The 13,623-nt window shown below is 45.7% G+C and overlaps 1 protein-coding gene across 1 annotated transcript in view; it reads left to right on the forward strand.

Annotated features, from left to right (window-relative positions):
• LOC144122935 (RYamide receptor-like) overlaps nt 1-13,623 on the forward strand; it is a 94,535-nt gene that overhangs the window by 6,373 nt on the left and 74,539 nt on the right. The window contains exon 3 of the mRNA XM_077655892.1: nt 8,185-8,377. Within this exon, the coding sequence (XP_077512018.1) occupies nt 8,185-8,377 (193 nt within the window). The remainder of the gene's footprint in view (nt 1-8,184; nt 8,378-13,623) is intronic.

The following is a 13,623-nucleotide window of genomic DNA, read 5'->3' on the forward strand; positions in this document are numbered from 1 at the left end:
GCGAGCTGTCCAGCTTGGCTTAATGGACCAAGAAGGTTCGTATTCAAGCTCAATTTAAAGAATAAATAAAGATAGAGGGCAGAGACACTGAGAAAAGGCAAAAAAAAACTTCGAATGAACGTGGAAGACTGCCTGCTTGAGTTTATGCGCCCCATATGCAATGGTTATTGCCGTCGGCAGTTTGTCGAAAAAAGCATTTCGCGTGCTGGGCTGAAAATGTGTTGTTATTTGTGATTTTAAAGGTCACGCTCGGAAAGTTTCTTCACCCGCGGCAGTGACAGTGCGCCCATTCTCAGCGACAGCAATGCGCGTACCGGCGCGACGTTGCAGCGTGCAGAACGCTGAAGCATTGCCCGGTGGGGAAACGCAGATGCCGTCAGGAGCATACCTGCGCTATCCTTCTTGGCCCGCGTGCTCTGTTGAAACGGTAGCGCCTGCATTTTGCATTCTTATATTAATGCAGCCGTAAACATGCATGATACAAGACTGTCCTTTGAGTGAAGAGTTTTATTTCTTACACATTTCCTTCAACGCGCTCGGCAACTGTGATAAAGCACATGCGCTGGCTTGGAAGATCTAGGAATCGGCAAAGAACGAATCTGAGTGCCGCTACCTTTCTGGTCAAGTTCCTTCTGGTTTGGCTTGGTGTTAGTGCAAGAACTGGAAGCAACACTGGTCGTTGTAAGCGTAAAAAGGGGAAAAAAGTGGTGACGGGCTTTGAAACAGCGGACAGAACGATCGGCGCTTGAACAGTCCCGCAGCCAGATAAGTAAAAGACAGGACAGAGACAAGTGACGGCACAATGCAGAAGATAATACAAAAGATTAGTTCGTAGAAACAGCACTGAAAGACAAAAAATGGCAAGACAGTGCTCGTCCCGTCTTCTTGCTCGTCACTTGTCTTTCAGCGCTGTTTCTGCGAACATACCCTACAAGCTAGTTCAATTTTCCGTGTTACTACAAAAGACCCTGAATGTAGAATAGCATCTGCGTTAGCTTCACATCAAGCGCAAAGTAATACAAGAAACTGCTCTTTGAACTCACCTTAGGTATTAGGGGCGAACACACACAGACAAAAGGAAGGATACGGTACAAAGCGCCACTTACAACTGATTTATTCGGAGGCACACCACATACACTTATATAGCTGTCTGAGACGCAAGGAACACAATCAGATCAAGATCGATATGCAAGTGCACTGGTTAAAAATTGCCTTTCAGCCTTATACAAAGATACGGATGGGTCGCTGACGCACATGCTTCCTTTCTCTCCGATAAAAAAAGCCTCAACTAATTCCCGGGCTTTCGTATCTTTACCGGTAGCTAGAATCCGCGCCCCTGAAAAACTTGGCTCAAAGGAGCGTGACGGGCAGGACCTAATATGCTTAGGCATGTTTGGCCCTTCTTTATCTTCCTCTACATTTCTTTCATGTTCTCTAATCCGGACATTAACGCAGAGCGTTAGCTCTTAGGCATCATTTTCGAGTCTTCGGGGGTGTGCTACCACCCTGAGATCACACCGCCATCTGTAGCAGCAACTACTCATCATGTTTTGAGATTTCGTGGGATCTGCTACCACCCTGAGATCAATGCGCGATCTGTGGCAGCAACTAGAAAACAGCACATCTCGCATTGAGACTTGTAGCGCTATCTTCAATAGCATGATATAAACAACCACCTGCCACGTGCCAATGATGACGTCACGGTCCAATATGGTGGATAGAGGTAGAACTATGTGAGTATGACGTCAGGGGACGAAATGGCGGCACAGTTTCGGTTTCTCAAATCCAAGATGGCGGCCGTTAAAATTGGTTGCGCCCTCCCATCTCTTTCCTCCCTCATCCCCTCCCCCCAAAATATACCGTATAACGGGTACGAAAACTCCCGTTGCGGGACCGCTATGTACGTATACATTCGTTTTGCTATATATATGCCTACAGCAAGCGGCCCCCATCCGGGGACAGTTGTGTACCGACTTTGGTAGGCAAATAAAACCCTAATAAAGCCACAATTAAATTACAGGTAAACATTGTATACATGCAATTACTAATTGAAGCGTTACCATATCGCACCGTAAGCCAAATTGTAGGCCCACCTTGAACCCCCAAACGAAGCAATTTCCATTTGGGACGTATCTTGAGGGGGAAGCGAGGTGCTGGAAGTGGTTAAGGAATAAGTCTCTTTAGGGCAGGTAGTGACAGCTGATCCGGATCAAGAGAGGGAAATAACTAGAAGGATAAGATTGCGGTGAAGCGCATATGGCAGGTTCTCTCAGATCATCAGTAGTAGGTTCTCTTAGATCATCAGGGTAATAGTAGAAGAAAAGTGTACAACAGCTGTATCTTACCGGTACTCACCTACAGGGCAGACACGTGGAGGCTAACGAAAAGGGTTCAGCTTAAGTTAAGGACAACACAGCGAGTCATGGAAAGAAAAATGATAGGTGTAACATTAAGAGACCGGAAGCAGGCAGAGGGGGTAAGGGAACAAACGCGTGTTAATGATATCCTAGTCGAAATCAAAAGGAAGAAATGGGCTTGGGCAGGGCATGTACTGCGAAGGCGAGGTAAATGCTAGTCCTTAATGGTAACGGAGTGGACTCTAAGAGAAAGCAAGCGTATCGGGGGCGGCAGATGGTTAGGTGGGCGGATGGGATTAGGAAGCTTGCAGACATAGGGTGAGCGCAGCTGGCCAAGGACAGGGTTAATTGGAGAGACAAGGTAGAGGCCTTTGCCCTGCAGTGGGGGTAGTCAGGCTGATGATGATGATGATGAGGGGGTGTAACTCGACAACGGGTAGACATGCATCCTAATTTCTCTGATAGGTGATGCTAGGCGTCGATCGCTCCGCTAGGTCGAAAAGTTGTTACTTTTCCAGACCACTCAGGGTTTTCTTCACTGGCCCCGCTGGATGCGGAAAGACTCCCGTTTTACGCTTGGACAATAAAGCTAACGCTCGTTACTTCAACGTCTTCCAGACGTGGCAGCCTTTGTTTTTAATTGAGAACGACACACAAAAGTTAACGATTCAGGATGTACCGCTTGAATATGCTTTTAAAACGAATACTCCGTGCTAGGAATCAAAGATCCAACCGGAATGCTCTGTGCGCTACGAAGAATCATGTATTAAATGCATCCTAATGGGCCCTGCTTCCCTCTCTATTCGCAGTTCTTTGGATTCTAGAATGCACCGCTCATGGTCGTGAATAAAAAAAAGAGTCGGTTAGATTTAAAAAAATGAAAAAGAATACGTAAGAACGTGAATACCGCGGTGAAACGCATTTGACGGCGACCCATGCTTTTGCCAACGGCCTGCATTTTTGGCCCAGGTCTCTTTCGTGCTCCCGGGGCACAAGTGCTTTATCTCTCACCGGACGCCGCACCCGTGGTATCGACCCAGCCATGGTGCTCTTGCTCACCGTCCTCGCTCTTCCCCCTCGCTTCGTCACCTTGCACTGAGTGCCTCTCAACCGTCCAGATTTGCACAGCCGTCTCGAAATGCGCACTCAGCTCGCATAGCCTTGGTGTGCATAGACTGCATTATTGAATATCTAGCCGCCAGTGCACAGCCGGATGCGCCGGAAGTTAGGAGGAGAATGCCTTGGCTACCGCATATGCGACATTTAAACGAGAGTGGCGCTGCTGTTGCGCAAGTAGCAAGGCTAATATGCCACATTTTAGGCTGCATTTTGGTGTAACACGCCTTTGCGTTGAGATTGCATAGGTTCCTCTTGAAAATGCCGAAAGAGGATAAACGTACGTAAAAGAACGTAAAACGACGAAGGCAGTGTTATAAAGCTGGGGAGTAAAACTTAGGTCAGAAATAATTCTTCCCGTCTAGAACGCCACAAGGAAGCATTTGCTTAAGGTTACGTTGGGCCCTCAAAGCGTGAGGTGGACAACTCTGAAGTCGCCTACTCTAAGTAGACAGGCTGGTGCCTACGCGGCAGTATGCCGCATAAATTCCAACGTTACACCGCGTCATCTCCCGTTTTTCTGCTCATGCTAGGGATACAGAGAAGGAGCTTCACGATATTTGTGAACTAACCTCGTTTCCACTTCAGCGGAGATGGTCTTTTAACCGAGCTGATTGCTGTGACCGAAATAAGTACTTTCCTCCACGTGTACATATTGTCCGCTCTACGCCATGAAGAGCTCTCACACAGACGCACTTTCCTAAGGCTTGTTGGTTGTGAAGACGGGACGGGGACTCTCGAAGGAATCGTAGCAGCTTTAAAAATGATCATACATACATACTTTCTTCCGAAGAATACTTACTGAAACGGCTAGATTCAGATGCAGTGTGTTTGGTGCTAGGTCGCCAGGCTTAGCCAAAGAAGACGTCTGTCGTTTTTAACTTAAGAAAAATGGGGAGAATCTGAAGATGCGCAGAGGTTGTCATTGATAGATTTGAGCAGAATAATTTTATGAGGACACAAAATAACGGGACATCTCGTATATGTCTCTCCTTGTGAGTAATTCCCTTCAGGTGTGCGATATGTGAGTACCCTTCAGCAATAAACACAAGGGGGCATACCTTTGCTTTCAAAATAAAAGTCCGTATACTAGGTCAAAAAGAAGAAACTTATTGGCTCTCCGTCTTCCTGTTTTTTTCCCATGCAACAAAAGTACCTCTTAACATAACTACAAAATTGTTGTTTTTCACCAATCGAATAAAATTTTTCTTTCTTTAGTAAGTGTTAACTGACCATCTGTCTTCATCCCCTTGCGCATTGCCGCTTTAAAATGATTGGTGTCGGGTGTGCGCGCAATCCTTTGGTCTATATGGGCTTAATTACAGCTCTTCAGACAATGCCCGTAGGACGGCAGGAGGTCTCTGAATAATAACTGAGTAAAGAGATATAGATAATAAGTATCGAATACACAAACACAACTGGTCCCATATATTTAAAAAATGATCCAAATAGAAAAAAGATGCATAATTTCACATTTGAATGAGTATTTCACGTGGTCAACGAGACACTGGCTCCTAGGTCGATATTGCCGCGAACTAAGCGGCATACCTTTTATAGAATCTAGCCAGCAACATACTTTGCACATCAGTTCGCGCGACGACTGCGCTCTGACTACCAAGCCTTGCAGCGCCACATGTCTGCTCGCCGATGGTTCGCGGAAGAGCGATAACACAGGCACAAAATGTGCTCAGCCTATGGCCGCCGTGCCATACCGTACGTCGGCACACGCCTGGTCTGCTGCTGCCGCGTTAATTTAGTTCGAGTACAAGTTCGCTCAATAAACAGTTTTATTAGTGAGTTGCCTGCGCCTTACCTCAACACGCAACATTATACAAGTTGATTTTCATGTAACTTCTAGCAACACATGGACCATACCCGTAAATATTACGGAATACAAGAACACGCACACAAACGTGCAATAGTTCGTTCTCTTCTCTCCTCTTTTGCCCATTTTTTTTCTAACTGGCTCCAGTGAATTCCAGCCAAGAAGCCGATATATGTAGTGTCATTTACTAGCGAAGAGGTGCATCCTTTGCTGGGACGAATGAAGTTCGGTGTTCCTCAAAATTCAAATTTTACAGTCCTAAATTTATAGGTGCTTGGTGTCAATGTTTGTGGGCATTTTTATCTTTAATAAAAGGTGTTGCTCCTACAAGCAAAGAACTGATGCAGGTGTTGAATCCCAGAGGATTTATTAACTACGAACTGCACTAGTTACTGCGCTGAGAGCATTGGTGTTGCTTTTTTTTGTGTGTGTGCGCGGTAAAGAGAACCTATTCCTTCGTCGCACTTTGGTGAGCACATTTCTGTCATCTTCTACACATGCTTCGCTACCAGCCAAGCTATCTTGAACACCGCTTACCAGCACCATATGTCGGTCTACTGTGAAGAAGGCTACTTATCTTAGACGGATACATATTCACTTTTAATCGTGAGAAAAGTATACAATGTGATGTGGGGCTGCTCCAAGATGCTGACGCTGACGACCTACTGTAGCCGCGCACCACAAAGCTGGCTTGCGAAAATATTCTTGCGTTGCATCGAGATGCTCTGATGGACATGGAAAATCACTACGATGTAAGAACCATTCCAGGTTCAAGCTTTAATTGTCAGTGTTCAGCCCCATGCGGCACGTGGTGGCAGGCACACAATTTAAGTCTTTTTCATATTTTCTGGGCATTACTTTCCACGCATCCTTTGATTCTGTGTACTCAAATCGTGACTTGTCGCTCTTCGTTACCAATTGGAGACCAATGGCGCCAACGTTCCTTGTTTTTCGGATACAAAAACGATACGCGTTACGGGAACTCAATAAAAAAATTATGGTAACATCGGCGTAACATGAAACAGAAACAGCGCAAGTGAAACTGTAAACGAAAAAGGCAAACATATTGTTTGCTGGAGTAGAATTCAGGCGGAGTGCATTGACACATCAACGCAGCGATCTCCACAACAGCGGACGGTGCAGCATCAAGTTCTTGTAGTGTTATGTTTCCATCAGCCAATATATTGTCGTTTTGCTGTTCCCGTAGCAGCGGTCTTCTTCGGGTTTCATTTGACACTCAGAATTCATGTAAGAGCGCGAAGGTGCCATTAAGTTGTATCCTCTCGGAAATATTTAATACGCATTAACCGTTAGAAGGGACGTGAATGTGCTGTAGGTTTTGCTTGACAACGTTGTATGCTGTTCTCATCGAGTTGCCAGAGCCAACATTTTTCGCTATTCTTCATATCCTCTTGTTTTTTTCCAAGGAGAAGAAATGTTATGTTCCAATAGCTTCGTAATGCTCAAGCAATTCATTAACATTCGATAGGCGAACCCGTCCAGGAAGCAACGTGAATAGGAGACTCGACTCTGTCGTTATTACCACTCTACTGGTAATTAATCTGGTCGCGCATCATAGCGTGCCCTGTAGATGGCATGGTTACGTAATAAGAGGACCTAGTAGATCGCCCTCTCCCGCCCTGCCACCGATCGCTGTTGCATTTCATTTTGTGGTACTGCCAACAGGTGACACGCCGGTAATAGGAAGAAAACGTGCCCAGAGGAGTGTCGACGAGAGAATGGGAGCGGAGGGTACGCTTAACGTGTTGCACATCAGTGTAGTATTGCGTCTAGTGAATGCACATACGCGAGCTCTGGTCAGTGCTTCTCTGTATATTAATCATATGAACACGGCGACAAGACGAGCGCTGCCGTGCGGGTGATGTGACTGTTCTAAACATCTTAGAAGTTCCATCTCAGGTGGAAACTTGTTGCCCCCGTTGCATTCAAAATACTCCATTTCTCAAACATTCCTACTGATCCTTCAAGTCTCTCTCCAATCTGGGTGGCTATTTGGGTCATTTGATTCGTCGTGGAGAAACCCGTTGCTCTTTGAAAACACGGACGGATTCTAAGTAGGCAACACGTGCGCCTCCGTTCAACTTAATTATTAATTTCAAGTACAGGTTTTTCTACTCTGTGGGAGCATTACCATCAATTGTATGTTTCTGGCTTCCACCATCTCCCGTGTTACTTGTTCTCTATTCCTGCTTACCAATTGACATTTCTTGAAAACCGGATGGCACTCATCCGTCTTGCACTCCAAACAGTGTCCCGCAAGGTGTCCTTTATTGTTGTCAAGGTTTTTGTGCTGTTCTCTACGTTTTTTATTCAAACACCATCCCGCTTTGAGCTACATAAAATTTATCACATGAAAAAGGCAGGGAGTGCACAACCCCTTCCGAACACGCCCAGATTTTCTCTGGCACATTTTATGCACGTATATTTGATAACGACGTCATTTTGTGGCAGAACCATAACAAAAGGAAACATGAATGTGTCAGCGTTCCATCTGCATCGTTCTCAAAGAGACTGCTTTTCTTGAAAATTAAAACACAAGATAAGCTGAGCTGTGTGGTAAGTAGTAACTTTCGGTGCGATAACCGGGTGGAATAAAATACTTTTCTTTCAATGAATATAATCAGCCGAAAGTTAGTGGACGTGTTCTTTACTTTATACCTTTCCGTGTATTTCAAGATCTACAAGGTTCATCTCTCTCTAATGTTTATGCTGTACGCTTTTAATTTGTGCTAAACGCTTGCATTTCGGCTGACCTGCAGGCCTTAGTAGGTTATTAAGTCCATATATTCGCTCGTGGCCCGCCCCCCCCCCCCCCCCCCCAAATATCATCGGCTTACTCTCATGTCGAACCTTCTTGCAATGCAGGTACTACGCGATCATGTCGCCCCTGAGCTTTCGCTGGACGCGAAAACGGGGCCCACACATCATTCTCGTCATCTGGCTGGTGGCGGCGCTGCTGTCGAGCGTGCAGTTCGTACACGGCCGCGCCACACCTTTCACCTGGGGCGACGGCACCTACTACGACTGCCACGAGAATTGGGACGAGAAGGGCGGGAAGGTGAGCCACCAGCCAGTCGGCGTCTCTACATCAAAAGCACCCCCGTTCGCTCTAATCCACCACGAGTGCACGAAGAAAAGAAAGCGTGGTAACCTAGAGGGACTGCTGCGGAATCTCACCGTAATTCGCCGCATTTTTGTGAATTGCACTCAGGCTGCAGCGCAGATTAAACAATGATAAGCTACATAGACAACACTGATATTATCGCGATGTACATATAAAAGATGACGTTGTTGCTACGATAAATCATTTTGTAGATGGCGCACGTCTCTTCCTGTTCGTTTTTTTTCTTTCGTTCGAGTCTTTTAGCGCCGCGTTAACTTTGATATGCCCTGAAGACTGAGCGTACATACCTAGGTCAAAAAAGGCACTCCTGCTCTTTGTCTTGTGCCATTCCAAAATGGTTAAGAGGGCTACTGCGTCAACTTGCTTCAGGGCTTCGCTACCAATATCCTGTCGACATAAGGTTCAGGTTAGGTTTGATGCTCATGTTGATCGCCTACGACCTGCTGGTTTTCCGCTCGCCCTTCTTGGCGCAGTCACATAGTTCCTGATGCCCCAATTAAAAGCCTCTAGGGGCGGATACACAAGTGGGGCGGATGTGTGCATGAAGTTATACTTTATGTTCACAGGATCTCGCACGGCCTGAAGAGGTCGCCGGTAAATTCCAGGTAGACCCCTCTTTTTCTGCGCCTTGCAAGCTGCCCCGTTTGTGCAACTGAGCAATGAAAGATAAACAAAAGAAGGTTGCGTGTGGCAATAACCACAGGAACAAGTTTATGCTTTACAGATCGAAAGTACTCTATGAGATTGCGCTCAGCTGTTGCAAGGTGCATGTCGGGCAAACGAGCTTCTGCATTAACACAAGGCTATAACAGCATTCTACTTACTTAAATGATACACGTGGGCAGCATCTACCTAAGCTTTGGAAGTCCTGAAAGCATGATGACCAGTAATGCACTCCGCTTTTCGGCCGGACTAAGGTTATCGGACGCGCGAGAGAAAAGAACGAACGCGAAATTCTTGAAGCCTTGGAAATCGCGAAATTAGGGCCTGAGAATTGTCTTAGCGAGACGTCCATTCACTTTTAAAAAAGCAGTTGAAATTTCTCGGGTTGACGAGTTTATTACGCTTTCTTTTTTTTTGCTTCGTGTGGTTGGTGCGCATGAGATTTGTTGGTGAAGGAAGCAGGAGTTGGTGCACTAAACCAGTTGCTAGTCGGCGCTCGTTCCGTGTGTTTCATTTCTCTCGTCCCGTCTTTTTCATGCAGTTTTTGTTTGTTTTTAATGTCGTGCCAACTAGCCCCTCGCTGCGCCCTTCTAGACTAGAAGAAGTGAGGGATATAGTAAAAATGACATTTCCTCCTTTGCACACAGTAAATGGATGAGCAGGGATGTTGTTCCGCTTTGACAGGACCTGAAAAAAGTGTAAACGTTGCTCGAAATGATGAACTACAGCTTGAATCTATGAAATGATTCATCCAGGTGATCTTGCATGGGAACAACAGAGCCCAGAATAGGATGAATTCACATGCAAACTGAAAAAAAAATCTAAGATAGAAAACAGACACTGACGTACAGAGGAGTGCACGTGTTTTGCATGCTATCAGGAAGACAATTTAATCGGTGCACAGTGTACACCCGGCGGCACATTAATTGAGCACAGTTGGCGTACTGTCGGCAATTAAGACGTACCCTCCACGGGAACCCTTACTGCGTAGAGCTCATCATGAGTTTTAATGATTTATTTCAACTGAAAGTACACAAATTAATACGTTCATACACAAATTTCCCTGAACAGCAGTGCTTGTGTGCTTCCTCTGCGGACCCCATTGATTATTGTGTCTTGATGAAGAGTGAAGACACAAATATATGCCATGCAGTCATAGACACGAATATAAAGGAACCGTATCTACATATCTGAATTTTAAAGCACCTAAGAGTGATTGTGTATCGTTATTAAAATGTCCAAAGTAACGTCTGTCTCATATCCCCCAACCAAGACCACATAACGGCCCATTAAAGGGATATTAGCGCCGGAAGTGAAATAGCGTACTTGCAAATTGGCACAGGTAGTGAGCGGAATACGTTGTGACGCTTTAGAGATCATTCAGAGCTTGTCGAAGGCTGCATGCAACTAATGCTTGGTCGCTCCATCAGGAACGCAAGAGGTATGGCCAATTTTTGAAATAGGCGATGAAAGGTGGCAGTGGCGAGCTTCAATAGAGAATACCGACAACTCAAAACAGGCACGGCTATATACTCCCTGAATGAAACGTCAAATGGAACAGTGCGCAAGTCCTCCACTGTCCACTGCGCCCTAGCCTGAGCAACTGATCTTTGGCGTCAACCCTGCACTTCCCAAGCACGCACAGGACGAGGTGTAAATTTACAGGGGATATTTTTCTTCACCAGCCTCGGAAACTTCATTGAACATAAATTGTCAAGTATCGTATCTAGTCAATGGCTGAGCATGGTATGTCCGACACAGCTCCTGCCAAGTATAGACGTGACGACGCAAACTCAGTAGGCATAATGTCCAAGAGGTGCTGCGCGACGTCATCAGGCGTGGAACAGTCCCTGAACATCTCATATTCTGGTCAAAAACTAGAACGTCCGCCTGTCGTTGAATATCAGGAATAAAGATGTATCCCCCACCCCCTCGTCGATCCATAGCGCTCTGCAACGACATTGCTTTTTCAGGTACTTCTAGCAGCGGCTACTGGCGAACCGGTTTCGACAAAATATATTCCGCAAAAACTCTCGTCACACCGAATGCGTTCTTCGAGTACACGGCGAAGCCGTTTGGGATTTTCTGCGCGCAATCAACGCTTTAGCTTGTCATGAACACAGTGTTCAAAGTCCTAAAAGGACAAATATCTCTCGCCTTCTTAGATGAAGTCTTCGTTTTCGCCTCCAACTCAGACCACCACTCGGAAAGGATTGAGGTTGTGCAGAATCAAATTATCAGTGCAGTGCCTGAGGCGCCAACACAGGGGTAGAGCCTTACCAGCTATATTGAGTTTCACGAAGGTTCGCTGGCTTAGAGTCGACTGCGATAACAATAAAGACGAAGCCAGAAAACTCAAGCCCCCCTTTTAATAGCAGTCTAAAAGACGGAAGGCAAGTTGTGTCTAACACGGAAACTTTTAGTACTTTTATCCTATTAAAATTGGCGCTTTTGTAGTGTATTTTCTTTTTTTCTCCCCCCCCCCCCCCGCCTCATGAAGAAACCACAACAAATTAGCAATATCCCCGGATCTGAAACACCTGGGTTATTTATGCATTTTCGCAAGAATTGTTTTGCTCCTATGCGACCGCACTGACCAAACTGATAAAGAGAAACCAACAACCGATGAGTTTCGCTTCAGTTTCGTTAAAAAAACACAGGTCGCTTGTAACTGATGCTACGTAGAACACCGGTTTTCGCAGATAGCCGGAATCTACCAACTGGCATTCAACTAACATCACAGGTGTGCAAGCTGCACGCTTACGGTTGATAAAACAGAATATCGCAGCAAATTTTTGTTTAAAGATTTTTGCTATGTTTGAATAATGGCCGTGAAGATCAATTATAGTCATATTTCAGGCGAGTATAGTTATTTTGTTATGCTGTATATACCAACACTGCGCACGGGGGTCATAACATTTCGTTTTTGTTCAATGTATCATTAAAATGAAACTGAAGCACCGTTCTGATCATGATTAGTGCAAGATTTCAAGCTTACTTTTCTCTTAGAAGCATACAAAGTTGATATACGTCGACGTCCAGAAAGAAATAGTTTTCCGAATCTTTAAAAAAATTGAGAAACTGATGAGCTTGGTTAAAAAAAAACTGGATTAAGCTTCTTTGCAGGACTTCGATTACCGAGAAGTTAAAGCACGGGTCGTTATTGGAAATTCGGGAAAAGGCTGAAGTTTGTTTTCATAAAAAAGATGCTCTCATTTAAAGTGTTCGTTATAGCGATTAAAGAAAAGCGGTTTATTGCTAGGGCCCCTAGATATACAAGACTTTCTCAATAATGAGGAGCACACATCCCGACCACGAGTAGGTTCCGGCAATTGTTAAAATCAACAGTCGTTTTCAAGGTAAAATTTTGCTCCTCGAGCTTAGAAACTCCACTGATCCTACCGTAGCCACATTTAAAAGAAACCAGCCTTTAAAAGCTATGGTAGGCCGTGAGCGGATATCAAGATATATAGGACTGATAACACTTCAGAGGGAAAAACAGCGGCGGCACCTCTTGTGACTTCGATCTGCCCATTCTGGTTTTGTACGAGACTGTTTACACTAGCGGCGTGCACTCCCTGCAGTAATGGGCGAGACCTTCCATTGTTCTATTTGAATAGCGAGTGCTGGAACGCTCCCGTCGTAGGGGGCTGTATCTTGTGAAGCCTGGCCCGTACTGAGCGTTTTTTGCAAGCGAAAACGCGTCGCGAGAGAAACGCACACTGCCATGCCGCCGAATTTGCTGTATCATGCGCCTTTATGGCGCCCGACCATTGCGTTGGTGATTGCGCAAGTTTGTCGGCATTGTCGTGTGCGTGTCACATGAGGCGCGTTTTTTCGCGCGGAAAAAAAACGATCAGAAAAAAAGCGCGCTGAGCTTAGCTCTTTATTTTGTTTTCCTTTAATTTACTTCCTACGACGTTCCTGGGCCGTTTCCCGAGTTTGTGTCATAATAAAAAGCGTCATAATCTGTCGCTGCGGCCACACCTAATTGGTCGAAACGCCGGAAGCGGATCTCGGTTAAGTTGCGACTGTGAGCGGCGGCAGGATGTCACTGCGTTGCGGTTGCCGCAGGGAAACGTCCTGCAGCGCTATTGCTCTTTGCCGACAACTGGAACGCGACAAATGCGAGAGAAGAAACATTCAGCCACAAGTTTAGTTGCCCATCGGATTCCGCTGTAAAGGGGTAATATGACAGCCACTTTATTTACAAATGGACTTCAACAAATAAAAACAATATTTTAGGTACTCTTTTCTGTACCGTGAAGGCTGGAGGTGTACTTCAAGAAGATAATATTGTGCCCAAATACGAATGGCTTCGCAGTGACAGAAGGCGGCCGCTGCAGCCGTCGATCGCATGTGGTAAATAAAAAGCAGCTAGCTTGTTCGCATAACACGGCGTTTTACATCCATCTTGTGGGTAAAAGAGAACGGAGAGGAAAATTTGTGGCATGCACTCACTCGCTGCACAATGCGGGCTCCGTGCCGTGCTGAACCAAGAGGCCATGATGAATCGC

The sequence above is a fragment of the Amblyomma americanum genome, chromosome 1, assembly GCF_052857255.1.
Source record: "Amblyomma americanum isolate KBUSLIRL-KWMA chromosome 1, ASM5285725v1, whole genome shotgun sequence".
Lineage (NCBI taxonomy): Eukaryota > Metazoa > Arthropoda > Arachnida > Ixodida > Ixodidae > Amblyomma > Amblyomma americanum.